The 17,726-nt window shown below is 33.8% G+C and overlaps 3 protein-coding genes across 6 annotated transcripts in view; all 3 read right to left on the bottom strand.

Moving 5' to 3' along the window:
* Positions 1–4,432, bottom strand: part of LOC108911043 (laminin subunit alpha) — a 36,004-nt gene extending 31,572 nt beyond the window's left edge. Inside the window, exons 1-2 of the mRNA XM_018715866.1 lie at positions 4,180–4,432; positions 1,110–1,256 (exon numbers count right to left, since the gene is read on the bottom strand). Coding sequence (XP_018571382.1) covers positions 1,110–1,256; positions 4,180–4,416 — 384 coding nt within the window. The 5' untranslated portion in view covers positions 4,417–4,432. The remainder of the gene's footprint in view (positions 1–1,109; positions 1,257–4,179) is intronic.
* A 1,168-nt stretch (positions 4,433–5,600) lies between these two features.
* LOC108911041 (PQ-loop repeat-containing protein 3) lies at positions 5,601–7,919 on the bottom strand. Its single transcript, XM_018715865.1, has 4 exons — positions 7,341–7,919; positions 7,054–7,276; positions 6,879–6,999; positions 5,601–6,820 (listed from the first exon to the last, which is right to left on the bottom strand). Exons 1-4 carry the CDS (start codon positions 7,520–7,522, stop codon positions 6,693–6,695), a joined length of 654 nt encoding a protein of 217 aa, XP_018571381.1. The 5' UTR covers positions 7,523–7,919; the 3' UTR covers positions 5,601–6,692.
* A 386-nt stretch (positions 7,920–8,305) lies between these two features.
* Positions 8,306–17,672, bottom strand: LOC108911046. Of its 4 annotated transcripts, none has more exons than XM_018715871.1 (10): positions 17,367–17,672; positions 17,006–17,311; positions 16,064–16,233; positions 15,677–15,986; positions 15,484–15,601; positions 14,685–14,918; positions 14,041–14,628; positions 13,551–13,985; positions 13,160–13,401; positions 8,306–9,160 (listed from the first exon to the last, which is right to left on the bottom strand). In XM_018715871.1, the coding sequence occupies exons 1-10, from the start codon at positions 17,511–17,513 to the stop codon at positions 8,990–8,992; spliced, it is 2,721 nt and encodes a 906-aa protein (XP_018571387.1). In that variant the 5' UTR covers positions 17,514–17,672; the 3' UTR covers positions 8,306–8,989. The 4 variants fall into 4 exon arrangements, with proteins under 4 accessions (XP_018571387.1, XP_018571385.1, XP_018571384.1 ...); XM_018715869.1 differs by having other exon boundaries at positions 13,031–13,401; XM_018715868.1 differs by having other exon boundaries at positions 8,306–9,163; positions 13,031–13,401.
* Positions 17,673–17,726: the final 54 nt, after the last annotated feature.

The raw sequence follows: 17,726 nt of genomic DNA on the forward strand, positions 1-17,726 counted from the left end.
ATTTTTTAATCTAATAAACACGCCATCCTGTCGGGTGAATGTTTCTATATAGTATTCTATTAATTTATTTTACGAGTAAAACGTTTATAACGCATCAATCGTTTATTTGTGAAATAAATACCACAGTAGCCATTCAAGCAGTGCGAATTTTATTGATAAATAATCAAGAGATGAGTTGTTTCAATATAAGCAGATTCCGTGGAAGAAAATCAAATGGTCGATATGCAGCTTCATTCATTAATCTTGTGTTACACGGTGTGTAAGGTTTTTAAGCCGGTACAATAGTATTGAAATACGTTGTAGGTTGTAAAATGACAGACTGATATTTATAGGACCTCCTATTCATTGATCCGAGTTTATTGTTGTGTGAATCTAATTCAAAATCGTTTCTACTGAAAGTGAAAGTCAAATAGAGTCGAAATTTGCTAGGTACGGCATTTAAATGAGTTTTTTTCGAGATATTTAGAATTTTAGTTTGAATTCAGCTAGATTTCTTACTCAATAAGCTTCTTCGAAGTTTACATAATATAATTAGTCCAACACGGCCGATAGAAGCGTTAATATTTACAGAAGAACCGCAAATACTGGTCGAGAGAAAATATATTTAAACAAATATTTATTAAAATCGAAAACTTGCGGAAACCACAGGTAAATATCTGAAATCATCTCGCGGCATAAACATAAAATGTGTTGGAAAATTTGATTTAACTCATGTAGATTTTTAAATATTATTTTGCAATTGTAAAAATTGAAAATATGTGCGTAATTCATTTTCCTACCTAACCTATAAACATAACGATTCTAATTCGTTTATAGGTTTCTTAGGCTAATTTTAAATACTTTTACGACTAGTTACCCAACCCACACATTTATGTCCAGTCCAGATTGTAACTGGAACCGCAAAGAGTGAAGAAAACTGTATTATAGGTGCGTTTCGTTGGTAATGCGGAATATATAATTTATTCAAAGTTACAACCGATTTATTTTTACGAATTTTCTGATTACGCTTCATTTAATAAAAAACAAGGACTAGTGCGAGAGAAGGGGTGGCATATTATTATCAGTTAGGTTTTCTCTAAAGTTTAACGTTCCTGGATAGAAATTCTTACCTGTCCTAGATCTATGGTTAAATTCACTTCATTGTATTTCATCCCCCTGGATAATGGCGGACTCTGCCACCAGGTTTCCATACCATCCACTGCGAATTCTGGGGGATGCATTTTGTCCGGTTGTGTTGGATCGCAAACATCGCAATACTGAAATTGCAAACACAGTTTGAACTCGTATTGAATTTTATTGACGAAACTCAAATCCAATCAATATATTTGATCTTTTTATAAAAAGTGAAGTTGTTCCACCAAACGAACTTCTGCAGAGGTATGTATGTATGTATGTACAATAATGATTTAAATCTCCTAAAGACATTAGATTTTCAAACAGATCTTATACACGGTGTTTTCAAAAGAAGTAGCATAAATGGTACTGGTGAATTTACAGCTAAAAAGAACACGTTTTTCATAAAAGTGACCTTAGTAAAAGTTACAATTAATTACACGTAATTATATCTAAAATTACCGCCAGTCGATACAATTCAACTACGATTCGTTACAATTAATTACAATTCTTTCATTCATTTATTCTTTATTAATAATAAAACATGTTTTTTAAATGAAAAAACTTTTTTGAGTTTAGTATTAAATATATTCATTTCAAAGTTAAATATTTCATTTTCGTCGTATTACAAAGATAGGTTACTGAACACGAAACTGATAGTGATAGTTTAAGTAAATAATATATTGATTATAGTACATATTTGTACGTGTACCTATATTTAACAGAGAATACAAGTTTACAGTACCTATGTATAATCTGAATGTTATGGCTAATGGTGGTTATTTTGAAATATATTGTCTAAAATTGTGTTCGACGCTGATTAAAAAAATATAAAGAAAAACCCTAATGCTAATACTACAAATATGGGCATGTCTAAAATTGTACATTAAATAAAATGAATGCACTTCTTTTTTCTGCTTCATTTAAAAATTATAAAATAAATAAACGCTTATCTTCCTATAAATATTAAAACGATATTTAATAATAACAGTACTCATTTCTTATCCCTTGTATGCCACAGAATTGAGATTAATAAAATGAAATATTCATATTTAAACAATTAATGTGGAGTATGGCTGATTTTAAGAATTAAAATACGATAATACACAGATTAGATCACGCATAATTTTGGATGATAAAAAAATGTAAACATACATTGTTCAAGAGGAAGTGATAATTATAAGCAAATATTACTCAATATGCTTTGTATAAACACAGTTAAGAAATATTTAGTGCATATGCGAATCTGTGTTTATGTTTTAAAACCCCTTCAATAAAAAAAAAGTTCCTATTAAAGTAGGTAACATATCCTATTTTTCATACATGCAATTGTTTTTATAATTCATGGCTATTGTGTGTCAAATTCATCCGAATTCCTTTTCCTTTATTATACATATACAATTCTTTTTGAAAAATTTATCTGCCCTCATGGGCGTAGCTAGGATTTTTGCTTAGGGTGGGTCGCTGCATGCAAGGCCAAAAAAAATATGGCGCAGTCAACGACCTACCGATATCAGAAATATGACATTATTGCATCTTTTTTTCTGGGGTGAGCCGTGCACACTCCTACCCCCCTAGCTACGCCTATGTCTGCCGCAATAAATTACCACTGTGATAATTTTATGGGATGTCTCTTCTCTTTGAACGTTTCGTGGTGGCATAGTTTTATCCGAGGTTTTATCGCTGTTCCTTGTCGTTTAACCACTTGCGCCATAAAGACAAATGAACTTGATGTCAACTATTAATCAAAATTAATAAAATAACTGTCATTATTACGGTTAAATATAAATTTCTTATCGAACAGTGAACCGCTTTCGGTTACTAGATAATTATGAAATGTTCTTACAGTTTCCTCTTTCGAAAATATCGCGTGCCCCGATTTTCTCTGACGATAAGCCGAAATTAAAAATGCCACGAGTTTAAATTTTAAAGTATATGGATTCTATACATGTAATATTTAGTCTATAATTAACTATATAAAAATACGTGTTTCAAAAAAATGTTTTTAATAAAAGGGTTGTGCAACGGGAAATATTTATTGTTCTAGAACAAAATATTTTGAGACTTCAGAGAAGTAATGTGAACTATAGAAATGTTGATGCAACACTTTTGTACGCTGTTAGGAAATTTTTTATGTGCATATCCAATCAGTGGTATTTGCATATTAATTATTGTGAATAAATAGGCAGATTTTTGTAATTGTGCCAAAGAATCAATTTTGTTGTAAAAATGTTTTTAATTTTTTAAAATAATTGTGCACAATCCGAGGACTTCCTAAAATTTAGATGCTCCATTGGCGGATATACAGGGTATCGGTGGCATATTTTTCTATATAAAATAGTACGCCACTGATTTACGGTAATAATCATGATAATTTCGGATTCTTCTTTCAATTTTCGAAAAAAAGCCTGAATCATTTTAATGATTTTATTTGAGCAAATGCTCAAAACTACATTCATATCCACGATATCTTTTTAGTAACGAAAATGTAATTTGGTCGAAATTTATTGTTGCTTGAATCTGATGAAAATCATTATTTATACTTTCTTCTAACTGCTCAGAATGTCAAAGTAGCTATCGCAGCCTACTATGTAATTTTAAACCGCATTTTATTCGAATATCGAAGTGTGTTTTCAGTTCGTTTTTTAAGTTTTTTCGAAAAACATAGGAGAGTAGTAATTTGTAGAAAATATTTTATAAAATGATGTTTATCGATACTGTAAAACTAGGTATGCAAAAGATAAGGCTCGCTAACTGCTGACATTGCGGGAAATAAAAGAAAACCTACTGAAAATTAATAAAACAATACATTATTTTACATCAATTGAAATAGCACTCAGGTAAAAACGGTCATGCTTTGTTAAAAGACAATAAAATAAGATAAAAAAAGACAAGATAAATAATCCTGTTAATTTTTCACTGCATTTTCCTATTTGAATCTACAGTTTGCTCCCCATACTTATCTGTAATTCCCATATTTATTTACAAATACGTTCTCGCTTTCAAACAAACATACTTCGAGCATTCACCGCTCTAATTCTCTTTCAAATATCTACCCCTACCAACCTGCCCTTGGATAACATTATTAACGTTGATCTCGTTGTCGGAATTCGCCCCTATCAACTTGCAGTAGAGCTCCGGACCCTCGGTGTCCACCCCGCAAGTGGCGGAGGCGGTGATGTTCTTACCGTCCGCGAGGTTGAAGTACGGCGGCGTCAGAAGCTCGCCCTTTACACTTCCAGTCAACACCAACAACACCAGGAGGACCCACGGGTCCTCCAGTCCTTTACACGCCACCATCATCACGCTACTGAGCCGATGCCGGCCGACAGAAGTATAAACAAGGCTCAGCCTCTTCGGTCCGCAAATTGTTTAGCCCTTGGGCAGGACCGGCTCTCGTTGTTTTTTCTATTGTCAGTTACTTTAATAAATTTTATATTTTATTCAATTGTATTTGTCTTCATTTGAGTTTTATTTGTGTTAACACGCTTCTAATAATGTCAAACGCCAAACTTGTTTGTTTTCAAAGCCTTCTCAGTCAGAAAACTTAAATGTCGTTGGTATTTTGAAAATTTAAATCTACACAGAAAAAATAAGTAAATATATTTTTAGTATGCATTTTTAGCCCTCTTTCTGTTTTTGAAACAAAAACTAAAAATATCATTTATTTTTATGCCATCGAATGTATCTCAAAAAAGTACCTATATAATTCAAGTATTTTACAGAAAACATCGTTCTTTGATTTATTTAACTAGATTAGGAGCTACCATATTTTTTGATATTAATTAGTTAATTAATTTATAAGATACTTTTTTGAATAAAAATAATATTAACTTCAATATTCACGACTGTTTCTTAAATTATGTAAACGACCTTCATAATATGTGGTTCTAGGTTACAATTTTAATACACATTCTTTTTTTAATATCCGGAAAAAATTACATCCTGGCAACACTGTACCTTTTCGCATTGTGGCGTCATTGCAAACTTACTGTAAACAGACTATAAATGAATAGAAAACTTTTTTTGATGTTCCCAAAACACCGTGTATATATAAATCACTTTAAAGTTGTACGACCGGAATAAATCTGTAATGTTGGATACGGTCCTGCCCCTCTCCCACTATTAACAAAAGATTAAGTTGCTGGTCGGGCTTTGTGAAACGTGTGAGCCTCCTGGACATAATCCTTTCTATAGTTTAGGCCGTAAAATTTTCAGCAATTTAATTTTCATCATAATTTTCATGTGAAATTAAAATGACAGATAAACGGAGTTTCACATTCTATTTTCTTATAGGATAATTAATTACGATAGTTAACACATTTAGGTCTAAAAATAAGTTTTATGAGAATTCAACTCGTGGAAAAGTATCGAAATTATGTACCTAGATATACATAGATACTATAAAATTAAATACGAGTTCAATCCCCATAAAATATTTCTTTTGTAAAGGACAGGAAATCAGTAGACGATCTAAAAGTGCTTTTTATTGAATACTGCTAATAAATTTTGAACATGCGCCTAAAATCATATTAAAACATAGTCACAAGATTTGTAAAATCAAGGGAAACATTCCACAAAGAATAACCAGATTTGCCATTAACTAAGAATGTTTATATTTAAGTAGAGCCTTGTTCATAAGTCAATTTGAATAAAAATTGACATAAGATTAACAATAATAATTAATTAATAGCAAAGCTGTATGCAGTGGTAAATCTATTAAACTAAGGCCTTTCAGCTTTAAAAAAATAAAAAAGAATGACTTGATTACTGAAAAATTTCCATTATATTATTAAACACAAGCTAATCTTCGGCAATTTAAAAATATTCTAAATTTAGAAGCACTCCAGTTTTTTGCTTTGCCTAAAAGCAAAACCTGTTTTTTTTTTCAATCGCACAATGTTTTCAGCCACTGTCTACACAGTGCACCCTTTTTATTTTAAACTTAGATCCACAACAGTTATCATAAAATCATTATTCTTTGATAAAGCTTAAAATTGACTAAGAAGTAAAATATAATATATGGCTTATCACTCGGAACTATATTTAATATTGCATCATTTAAATATCAACAGAACTCTCGTCTAGAATTACAGCTGGTAACTTTTGTGTTATACAAATGAAAATAGAAACCATCTATGATTCAAAAACATCAAAAATAAAAACAAAATATTGACTTAAAACAATCATTCAACATAAAAAATATTGCCTTTTATATTAGCTTTAGATTTCCATTAAAATTAATTATGGGTTAATATTGGTTATGCAAGCAATTGTACATAATGTACTAATAACTGGTTGCATACAAAGAATTTTTTTTGCAATATTTTGATTCGATATTTTATCATAATAAAGAACTTTTTGCACAATTCTTTCATTACTTCTATTTTAAATTTATTAAAAGGAAAAAAACATTACTTTGTTTTTCAGTAATATGAGATAAAACATATCTTGATTTATACTATCACACAATCGCTCTACAATAAATAAAGTATAAAATTTCGAAAACTGATAAAACATTATGTATCTAACAAGAGAGGACTGAATCTTTGGCACTATTAATACAACTAAGTTAATATTTAATCTCCCTTTGGATGTTTATACAAATAAGCTGCTACCATGACCGAACTACTTAAAACAGTATTAACACTGAAGTTTAATAGCAAAGTTAAGTCCATAGACTCCACAGCGATGGTAAATACTCTCGCTGAAATCAAAACACAATCTTACACGCTTACGAAGTTTCTCAAGCAAACTGTACTTACTGAAATTCGTAAATGCTGATATGAACCATGTCAGAACACTGACAGACTCAGAATTTTTAGTTTTTATTATTTCGACCAATTGAACGACCTTAGACGATGCCCCGATTGGTGTACAGAGAGGCTAAAACAGACGAGTGTTGCATAAAACACGAAATTGTTGGCGAGACGAACCTACCACTAAGAATGTAAGCAGACCAAGCGGGGCCATTCCAGTTAAAAATGACGCTGCTGTTAAAAAGTATATGCCTGCACCAAAAAGGCTACCAATATGTATCATATTTTTATAATGTAAAACGCAAACCACTAATACAAGTTCTTGTAATAAGATAATTGGGTATTCTAAGTAGGACAAAATCGCATAACCATTTCTATAGTTGTAAGACATCATAATTGTGTAACTAGAATAATAGATATAAATAGATGTACAGTACCTATACTATAAATAATAGTATTAAAATTTACCTGGAGAGTTCCATGAGAAGTCCTACAATGTTGATCCCTTTGGCACTTTTCACTTTTAAAATAGTTATAATTTGAGGGATTTTTAAAATAAAACATATTGCTATAGTTATTACACTTAAGAGATTTGAAAAATGCTGTAAGAGCCCTACATTTTCTCTTAAATCTGACATAGTGTGAGACATTTTACTGAAGCTGTTAATTAATGCTATTACTTATTATTTCCAATGAATTTAAAATAAATTGAAAATTCAAACCGTCAAACTAACACAACACACGAAGGTTACGTCTCTTCTTCTTCTTCATCTATTATTTAAGCGGATTCAGTATTCTGTTGATCAGTTCACTTGGCAAACGAAAAAGGCGACTGCGACATCTACTTGAATAATTTAAAATCACTCACATGGAGAAACTTCCGTATTCGATTATTTCGTTTTCTTCAGAATTCTCACTTTAACTGTCTCGGAAAAGGTATGAGGCACCTTACTTTTAATACGGAGCAGTAACAAATTAAGAAAAATGTTACTCAATGTCGTAATTGTTATTTACTTAAAAAAATTTAACTTTATGCACAACGTACCATTGACCGCTGAACACTAAACAAGATACATCAGTTAGTTACAAAGAAATGCCTCAAGAGGGCCATTGCCAACTTAAAATAAAAAAATTTATAACAAATAAGGAATTAAATTAAAATAACTTGTCCGTTTCTCAAATTCACAAAAATCAAATATGTACATTGGCTTTTCGGGCTGTTATTCCATGGCCAACGTTGGTTGCCTCCAGATAGACTTACATCGCACTTTCTTGGCCTTAACTGAACTACCTGTTGCTTTCAGGCTAGGCTCTTGACATTTTTTATATTTTCTCTTAACAATTACAATATTTTGGTCATTTCCAAGTGTACAAAAATACTCTTGTTCGTTAAGTATTCAATATCGTCATTATAGTGAAATAAGAAAACTGTATATGAACATATATATTTATTTTTAGTTTTACCACGTACATATCAGAACATTATATAGTTATCACAATGAAATAAGTATTTTTATATAAGCCTACACGCTACGTATACCACAAACAATATACCTGTCTCCTAATTAATTATGGGATGGTCGTATCGGGCCCAGACTCGCTACATATCATCGTAAAAAAGCGTATAGCGAAATAATTGGGTTGAAAGCTTTCAACAGCGGGACTGGTAAACAAAGATATGGAACGAGTTTGACGATACCATCCACCATAAAACAAACGTACGTAAGACGGGCCATACATCTAAGCAGGAAATAAAACATATATACTTTTATTTCATCGACAAACGATGGATTTACGCTAGGTGGGATTACGTGCTACAAGTTATATCCTCTCGGATCGTGATTAGCTGAAGAATTGTCAGGAGGTTGAACTCTGCTGAAATTAATGATCAAAATATGTGTTGAAGACAATTAAACCTACTTTTTTTTTTTTAAATGCTTTAATACTCAACTATTTGCCACAATCGAAACATTTTGAATTAAAATTCAGATTCCGACGACTATATATCCATTTTTATATACCCAAAAACCTATTCAAGAGAACTATAATGCATAATAAACCATATATTTTAAAATAACCCAAAAAGGTTGGGGATCCCACTTCTGAACTGCCTAAGCCTACTGGACCAGCTCGGCTACTACTCTGGATAAGTCGTCGTTATATCTGGCCAGGAGGGTGGCGTTCAGGTCTCTATTCCAGAATCCCATCTCTGCCAGGGCCTGGAGATTCGCCTCGCGTGGGGTCTCGGCGCTTGTACTCACCCAATGGCCGTTCACCCACCTACCAGGCTGCTGCGAAACGTCGATAATTGTTAATTTGGAGCAGCCTATTCACACGGGGCATAACTTTAAATGGGGATCATTTTCTTAGGGGTACAATAAACAGTCGAATTATAATTCGTTTGTTTCAACTGCACTTAAACTATTGCGTGGATCCGCCTGATGAGATATGACAATGGGCAAGAAACGAAGCCAATCAAAGACCCCCATTCAAAATTACATCGGGTATGTTTATAATTGCACTAGATGGCGACGATTCCGAAGAATCCCCGTCACACTGATTTATATTCACCGAAGGAAGAAAGAAAAAGGAAATACCGAAAACAATGTGGTTATAAAATGTCGAAATAATTAACTTTCGTTCTTGTAAAAGTTACTTATGTTTTGAGAGTATTGAAAGAATCAGAACTATTTTATGAAGAAGTCGCCAGTATCATGGGTTTAAAATTTGATCACTTTGCTATAAACAAGGGTGACGGGGGTTTTCTGAAAGTGTCGCCATCTAGGAATGTCACACCTAATAGTCCAAGCATCAATTTTAAATTGGGTTTGATTGGCCTGATTTTTTTTAAGTATCGATAGCTTTGTTACTTTTAGAAATAGATAAAAAAAAAACTGTTAAAAATCTTCTCTTTTCTCTTCTATAACTTGTTTCCATTTATGTTCCCATATTTTTGCTATTCAGGGCAAGTCATAAAAATGATTTTTTTTTTTAATTAAAAAATAATTGTTTTCGAGATACATATATCGATTTAAAAAAAAAAACCTCTCGAAAATTGGCTACATCTTCTCAGCGGATGGCCCTACAGTAACGATTTTCGGTTTATTTTCTTTGCAAAGAGTTGTATTACCATGATGTTAAAGAATTTTGATGATTTTATTAATATTAAGGATAAAAAAATGACGGAAAAAATTGCACCTTTTTTGTTTTTTTTTTCAAATTACTGTTTGAATTTTTATTTTATGAAAATGACAAAGAAAGAAGATACTGACATATTTTCACAAATTCAAAAAAAAATAATTATCGTATTATTTTTTTCTTGAAAATATAAGTAAGTAGTAAGTAACCTTCTTCATGCGAATCGCTGTGAAATGTTAATTGCGCCCTCTAGATTTTTTTTAAATAAAAAAGTTACCTCGGCTCAGTCATAGAAAAACATTTTTTTTTAACTCGTGAAAAAATGTCAACAATTTCTTTCTATAAAAATTGTCACAAAGTAAAAATTTAAATAGTTATTGGAAAAAAACACCCAAAAAAGGTGCAATTTTTTTCAGTAATTTTTTGACCCTTAAAATTAATAAAATCGTAAAAAAATTTTTAACAGCAAGTAAATACAACTCTTTACGAAGAAAATAAATTGAAAATCGTTACTGTAGGCCCATCCACTGAGAAGATGTAGCAAATTTTTCAAAAAATCGGCAAATCTCGAAAAATAACGCAGGGTAACAAAATTTTACGAAAGATCACACCCAAAAACCAGACCTCACTTGCGCGAAGGTTTTTGGTGCGTAGAATCCGAATCTGGCATCAGAATTGCTCCTATACGTCACGTTTCCCAAATATCCTAACCTAAAAGTGCAAAAAACAAGTTTTTTTTGCTATATTTGAGCTTATATCAGAGCGAAATTTTTTTTTTTCTAAAAACCAATCATGCCCTCTAAAACTACTACTCTTACCATTCAAAACGTTTTTTTCAGATTTGAAAAATCTTTTTTATTCGCGGAGATATCATTGAATGAATTTAGATAGGTACTTTAGCGTTTTCATAACAGTAAAATCGAAAAAAGTTCTTCAGAAGGGGGATATTTACATGTTAATTGGGTCGCTCAATCTGAATCTGACCTCCAAATTATTCAATCACTTTAGGATTCTGAGATTTCCTAATCTAAAACTGCAAAATCAACCTGTCTGGTTAATACCGTACTATAATAATGGTGCATCATAAAATCGTTGATTTTGCAGTTTTAGGTTAAGAAATCTCAAAATCCTAAAGTGATAGAATAATTTTGAGGTCAGATTCGGATTGGGCGATCCAAAAAACATGTCAATATATTGCTTCCGCTTTCTGAAGAACCACCGTTATAAAAACGCTAAAGTACCCAACTTCATTCGATGATATCTCCGTGAATAAAAAAGACTTTTCAAATCTGAAAAAAGCGTAATAGTCATAGTTGAAGAGGGCATGATTTGTTTTTAGAAAAAAAAATGTTTTTGCTCTGTGATATAAGCTCAAATATAGCAAAAAAAACGTGTTTTTTGCATTTTTAGGCTAGGATATCTCGGAAACGTGACTATAGGAGCAATTCTGATGCCAGATTCGGATTCTACGCACTGGGTGTGCTTTCGTAAAATTTTGTTGCCCTGCGCTATTTTTCGAGATTTACCGATTTTTTGAAAAAAAAAAGGCGCTCTCGAAAAATTGCTACATCTTCTCAGTGGATGGGCCTACAGTAACGATTTTCAGTTTATTTTCTTCGTAAAGAGTTGTATTACTTTGCTGTTAAAAATTTTTTTACGATTTTATTAATTTTAAGGGTCAAAAAATGAAAAAATTGCAACTTTTTTGGGTATGTTTTTTTCCAATTTAAACTATTTAAATTTTTACTTTGCGACAACTTTTATAGAAAGAAATTGTCGACATTTTTTCACGAATTAAAAAAAAATGTTTTTCTACAACTTTCTGAAGCCGAGGTAACTTTTTTATTTAAAAAAAATCTAGAGGACGCAATTAACATTTTACAGCGATTCGCTTGAAGAGGGTTAATGCTAAATACTTATATTTTCAAGAAAAAAATAATACAATAAATATGTAATTTTCTTTTGAATTTGTGAAAAAATTTCAGTAACTTCTTTCTTTAAAAGTCGTTTTCATAAAATAAAAATTCAAATAGTAATTTGAAAAAAAAAACGCCCAAAAAAGGTTCAATTTTTTTAGTCATTTTTTTATCCTTAATATTAACAAAATCATCAAAATTTTTTAACAGCATGGTATTACAACTCTTTACAAAGAAAATAAACCAAAAATCGTTACTGTAGGGCCATCCGCTGAGAAGATTGGCCAATTTTCAAGAGGGCTTTTTGTTCATCTCGAAAAATTACGATTATTTTAAAATTTTCCAAAAATATATTTTTTTTACTTGCCGTAAATAGCAAGTATGGGAACGTAAATGTAAACGAGTTATAGAAGAAGAGAAAAGAGAAGATTTTTAACAGTTTTTTTCGATCTATCTCGAAAAGTAACAAAGCAATCGATACTTCCAAAAAATCAGGCGATACATCTTTCTCATTCAAAATTTTTTTCAGTTAATTTAAGAAAATCGTTTATCGTAACTATGCGAATTTTTTTTGGCCATGTTTGCTATTTTGAATCGAGTTTAAAGAAAAAGAAACTCAATTTAAAATTTAATTTCCCGTATGGTCATTTTTTTCCAGATAATAATTTCTGCAAATTTAACATCAATCCGTGACTATAACTTTAAACATTTCGACACAAATTACATACGAACCTCCAATATATGAGATTTTTTTTACAATAATTGCAATATGTCCACTTTGAACCGAAATAATTTTGTTCCAAGTCCGAGTTATTCGTTTAAAAAAAAAAACTCATTTGCAGCAAACTAACGAAAAGTAAAATTTCAAAACGGACAATAAAAATTACGTATCCGGATAAGAATTTCGAACCAAAAACGAAGTATTTTCCAATTTGAACGAAGCGTTTTGCAAACGCTAAAAAAAAAGTACAACATAAAACAAAAAGACCGAAAATTCTGAACAAATAAAGCAGTTTTCTTGTGAGCTACTTTCGCGGTACCATTTTTTTCTAAATAGCAATAAATTTTAGCAAGTGCGAGATCGAATAAATTTTAGTCGCTCACCTCACGAGGCACAATCATGTTAAATACGGTTCTTGCGGTATTTAGGGCAGACGAGGCGACATTGACCGCCCCAGACACCAAAGTCTCGGGTAGGATATGAATCGGAGGGGAGTTTTCGTGGGCCCTTACGTTTTCGGGTGGCGGCGTCCCGGCAGCTGCCTGGGTCGTGGGAATGCTCGTGGTTTCTGCGGTGGTCGTGGTCGCCGTCGGTGGGGCCGTCCTCAGTTCCGGGGGGGTCTGCTGGAAGTTCGGGACGTGGACCGTGCTCCCTGCCGCGAAAGGGTTTTTGTTGGGGGCGGTCGGACTGAGAGGCGGTGCGCTGGCGGATGTGGTGGTTTGGGCGGATGAATTGGCAAAAGTGTACTGGGTATCTAAAAATTTTGTCGTTAGTTTCTGTCAGCAGTGGAAAAACTCAAAAAAAAACAAAAAAAAACAAAAAAAACAAAAAAAAAACCTATTTAGTGGCCGTTTTATGCTTCCATTGATAGCAATGAAGGATTTTTAAAAAAATACAACTTACTAGACTCGGACCATTTGTATTCCTGCAGGCTATTCTCTGATACGTCCAAAACTGGGTAGACGACCTCGAAGCCGGGGCAGCTCTGCGGGAAGATAAACAATCTGGAATTCTTGTCCGATCCCGGACCCGCTTCGGAGAAACAAGACCCCGCGGCGGAACAGTGGGACATAAGATCGCCGTTAATATCTGAATCCAGCTTTTGGTCGCCTCCCTCCGACATGACCTGCTGCTCGGGAACAGAAAACGGTACAGCTTCGGATTGCTGCTGATCGTCCTTCTTAATGCCCATTTCGACGGAGGACGCGACACTGTCGGTTCTAGTCAGGCTTTCCTTCGAGGAGCTGGCGTTCTCATCGGCGAGTTTTAGATATTCGGAATTCAGTATTTTCTTGGGGATTGGCAGGCGGTGCCCGTCGACTATGAGGTAAGCGTATCCTGGAAAATAAATCGTATTAAATCGTTTATTAATTACACCAGACAATTTACTTACCGGCGTTGTCCTCCTCTTCCTTATTCGGTATAGAAATGACAACAACGTCCGATTTCTGACTTCCGTCGTTCGACGAGGAATCGTCCAACTTCACGAGCAACCCGGTGGCAGAATTCTGATTTACCTTCTCCGAATTGTTGTTACCGTCGAAATTATCGGAGGCCTGTTCAGAATCGGCCTTGACGCTTTCCTCCGAAACCCGTTTGTTCGAACTGCTCACTGCGGTGGAATCGGTGACTAAATCTTTATCGTCTCCACCTAGTACATTCTCGGTGTTTGCCTCTTGATCAACTTTGAAACAGTCCGGTATGGGGACGACAACAAATTCTTCCGGTAGACTCTTCGAGGAGTTGCTTTCACTCAAGGAAACAATGCTCTGGTTGTCGGAGTCGCTGCTGCAGTTGGTATCGGTAGGATCTTGCAGCTTCATGTCGTCCATTCTGGTACTTATATTCCTTACGAGCGACTTCAATAAGCTTCTGGAGGTATCGTCATCGTCGTCGGCGGTCTCTTCGGGTTTGGCTCCGTCATTTTTGACGTCCTGTTCAATGTTGAACGTGTACTTCTGCGGACTGCTGGTGGGCGGTTCTGCGACGAAGGCAAACCTAGTAATTTAAAGGTTCCTTCAAAGTCGTAAGACTTACCTTCGAAGATTTCCGAGTACTGAGTCACCGCTTCATCTATGTCGTGGTACTCTGGGTCGGTCGTCTTGAATTTTTTGGGATTTGAAATAAATTCCGACACGAACGATGTTTCTAAGACGGATTTGTTTCCTTTCAGATCGAACGGATCTACTATGACCTGGCAGCCCAACCAGTGGCCGAATCGTCGTTCCTTGTGATGGAAGTGGAAGTAGCATTCGTACTGGCCCGGGTGATCTAGAAAATTTTTTTTTTACGTTTTAGCTAGAAAAGTCCTTAGAACTGAAGGAAAACGTGGCAAACTGGCAACAATATGTCCGAATGTTCGAATATACAGCTGCACATAAAGACTTTCTAGTCCGTAACGTCGTTATATGCTAGCGTTATAACACAATATAGATGTGATTGTTAAAATACACCAAATATAAGAAATGAGTTGCCAAACACCACTTAATTTAAAGTTAAAAAAGTTGTATACCACCACAGGATACAGAAATTTTAATGTAAGTTGATTCAGTATTATTAACAATCTCTTACTAATATCGGGACGTTTGAACTACTGCATAAAATCCTTAACGCCATGACAAAATTAATTTCGCCGACTCCAAATTAACAATTCTTTACTACAACCGAGACATTTGAACTACTGCATGGGATTTTTTTTTCTAACACTGAAAAAATCTTTACCTCCTGCATATGTGCCAGTAAAAAATAAAGGTCCAGTTGAGAATAATAATTTTTATATGCATTTAAGATTCAACCGTGAAACACATAATTGTCGTATAATCAACTTTAAACTCACCAGGAATCTGAAGGCGAACAGCGAGAGTTCCGATCTGCCCGGGTTTCAAATACGGGACAGATATAGTGGTGTCCAACGGTTTCAGTGCCTTCGAACCCCATGTAAAGTTCAGGGAAGTCTAAAATTTAATGCAAAGGTAATCGTTACAAGATATTGTAAAAATATGACAATAAACGTTCGTAATTCGACCAACCTTAGACGTCCAGGGCAATTTCCCGGTATTCATAACCTCCCACTGATGCAGGTACACCTCCCCACCGAGCATATGTGGCACAGCGGACTGCGTGTTCACCGGAGCGGCATCCATTTGCAATAAGTCATCCTCCTTCTCCACGCGACGATACGAATGGCTCCTGCTGCTGCTCTGACCGGCGTCGCTGTCGCTCGACTTCGTCAACAGAGCCAATTTCTTCTCCTTGATCTTCTTCGTCTTGTGCTCCAACTTCTCCAGTTTCCTCTCTAGCTTACCCTCCAGCTTGAGCGATTTCAACAGGTCCTTGGTCCTAAACATAACAACGAAACAAATCGTACACACTCGCAAAGATACGCGACATAGCATATTTGAGTACGATCGACTTACTCGTGTGAAGATTCAGCGATGAGTGGGGCCAGTTTTCTGACGCGTTTCGGGCATTCTGGCTTGGATTTGCGTGAATGGTAACAAGATGGCTGGCTTACAACATGAGGTTTAATATTTGAAACGATGGTGGACACCGTAGTAGTCAACTCGTCGGTAATATTTTTTTTGAACTAAAACGAATTAAATTTTATTGTTAAATGACATGAAAATATCATTTGCAATGTTTAATTTGTACTACATGTACTAATCAGTACTTAAATGTATGAATTTGATGTCAAAAGAAAATAATAAATTTATTTAGGGGCTTCCCTTTTGTCAAAACGAGTTCAATGGAGAAGCCCCTACATGTTATTAGTCATCTAGCACCATTATTATTATTACAGACACATATTACATGTCAAATACTTTTTGAAATAGTTATTTTTATCCATAGTTAGTCATCTGGAAAGATTATAGATTACGATATTAGTACGTTATACCAATCAACAATTTTAGACCCCAATTTGTCAAAATTATTCATTAAAGTCTCTTTGTAAGTTACTATTTAATTTGCATTAAAAGCTAAATTGATGAACGTAGTATAATTTTTTTTAGAATTATTAAAAAAAATAGTTCAAAGTTTGTTAAATTTATATCACTTATAATAATCAAATGAGTCATCCTTGTGCAAACATGATAATGCAAATAAACAATACAATATTCTAAAATGTCCGACTAATATTTACCTATAGAGAAATTGTGATAAAGCTGTATTGGAATTTTCTTAAAAAAAAAATCAATGTTTTTTAGACTATGAAATGTGTAAAAACACCAGTGAATCTACAATAGTGATTATTGCACAATATTATGAATACAATTTTACGATTCATTTAACACAAATTGTTGTATTGAAATACTCGAAAAAGTAAAACATTGTAGGTTAAAAAATACTTTAACACTTGCCTGATTCATGTAGGCAACAAACCACTCTGGAGGTGTTTCGATATTGCAACATGTCGAGGTAAGGGATACCGCCTCGTTGTTATCGGACTGGGTTTCCACATCATTTGAGTGTCGGAGATTTTTGTGGGTGGGCTGGTCGGAAATTCTGTCAAGTTTAAGATTCACAATGTCACCCAGTCGGGACTTTCTGCGGAAAGCGTACAAGGCGATCTGGAAATCAGTTTGGGATTCGATAGGGAACTCCCTGTTACTATCAGTAATATATGAAACCTTCACATCATCCCCAACTGTTCCAGAATTTTTCAGCTGCAAAATATTTTTTATTATATTTAATGAAACGGTTTTTCTAGACATATCTTACCAGATAAGATTTAAATACTTCCCAATTTAAAGTGGTTGCTGGGATGTCGTACATTCCGATGATATTTGCTTTGTCACCTCCATTTGCAGGTTTATTTTTCCACTGTAGATTGTATATAATTTCTAAATCCTTCTTTTTAGTAGCCATTTCTATTTATGTCATAAAGAACACGTACGTCTAGAATAGTATTAACACGACTACGGTTTAAAACAGCTGGAATACGCGAGAAACTAAAGAGTTTTGTTTATTTTTATCACCTCTGTTAATAATTTCCTTGACGTTTTACTTCTGATTTTGCTTTAGTAATTCAACCAATCAACTGTCTGTATTTGTTCGATCAAGAAACGCATGCGCCAATAA

The sequence above is a fragment of the Anoplophora glabripennis genome, unplaced genomic scaffold (genome assembly GCF_000390285.2).
Source record: "Anoplophora glabripennis isolate ALB-LARVAE unplaced genomic scaffold, Agla_2.0 scaffold640, whole genome shotgun sequence".
NCBI lineage: Eukaryota > Metazoa > Arthropoda > Insecta > Coleoptera > Cerambycidae > Anoplophora > Anoplophora glabripennis.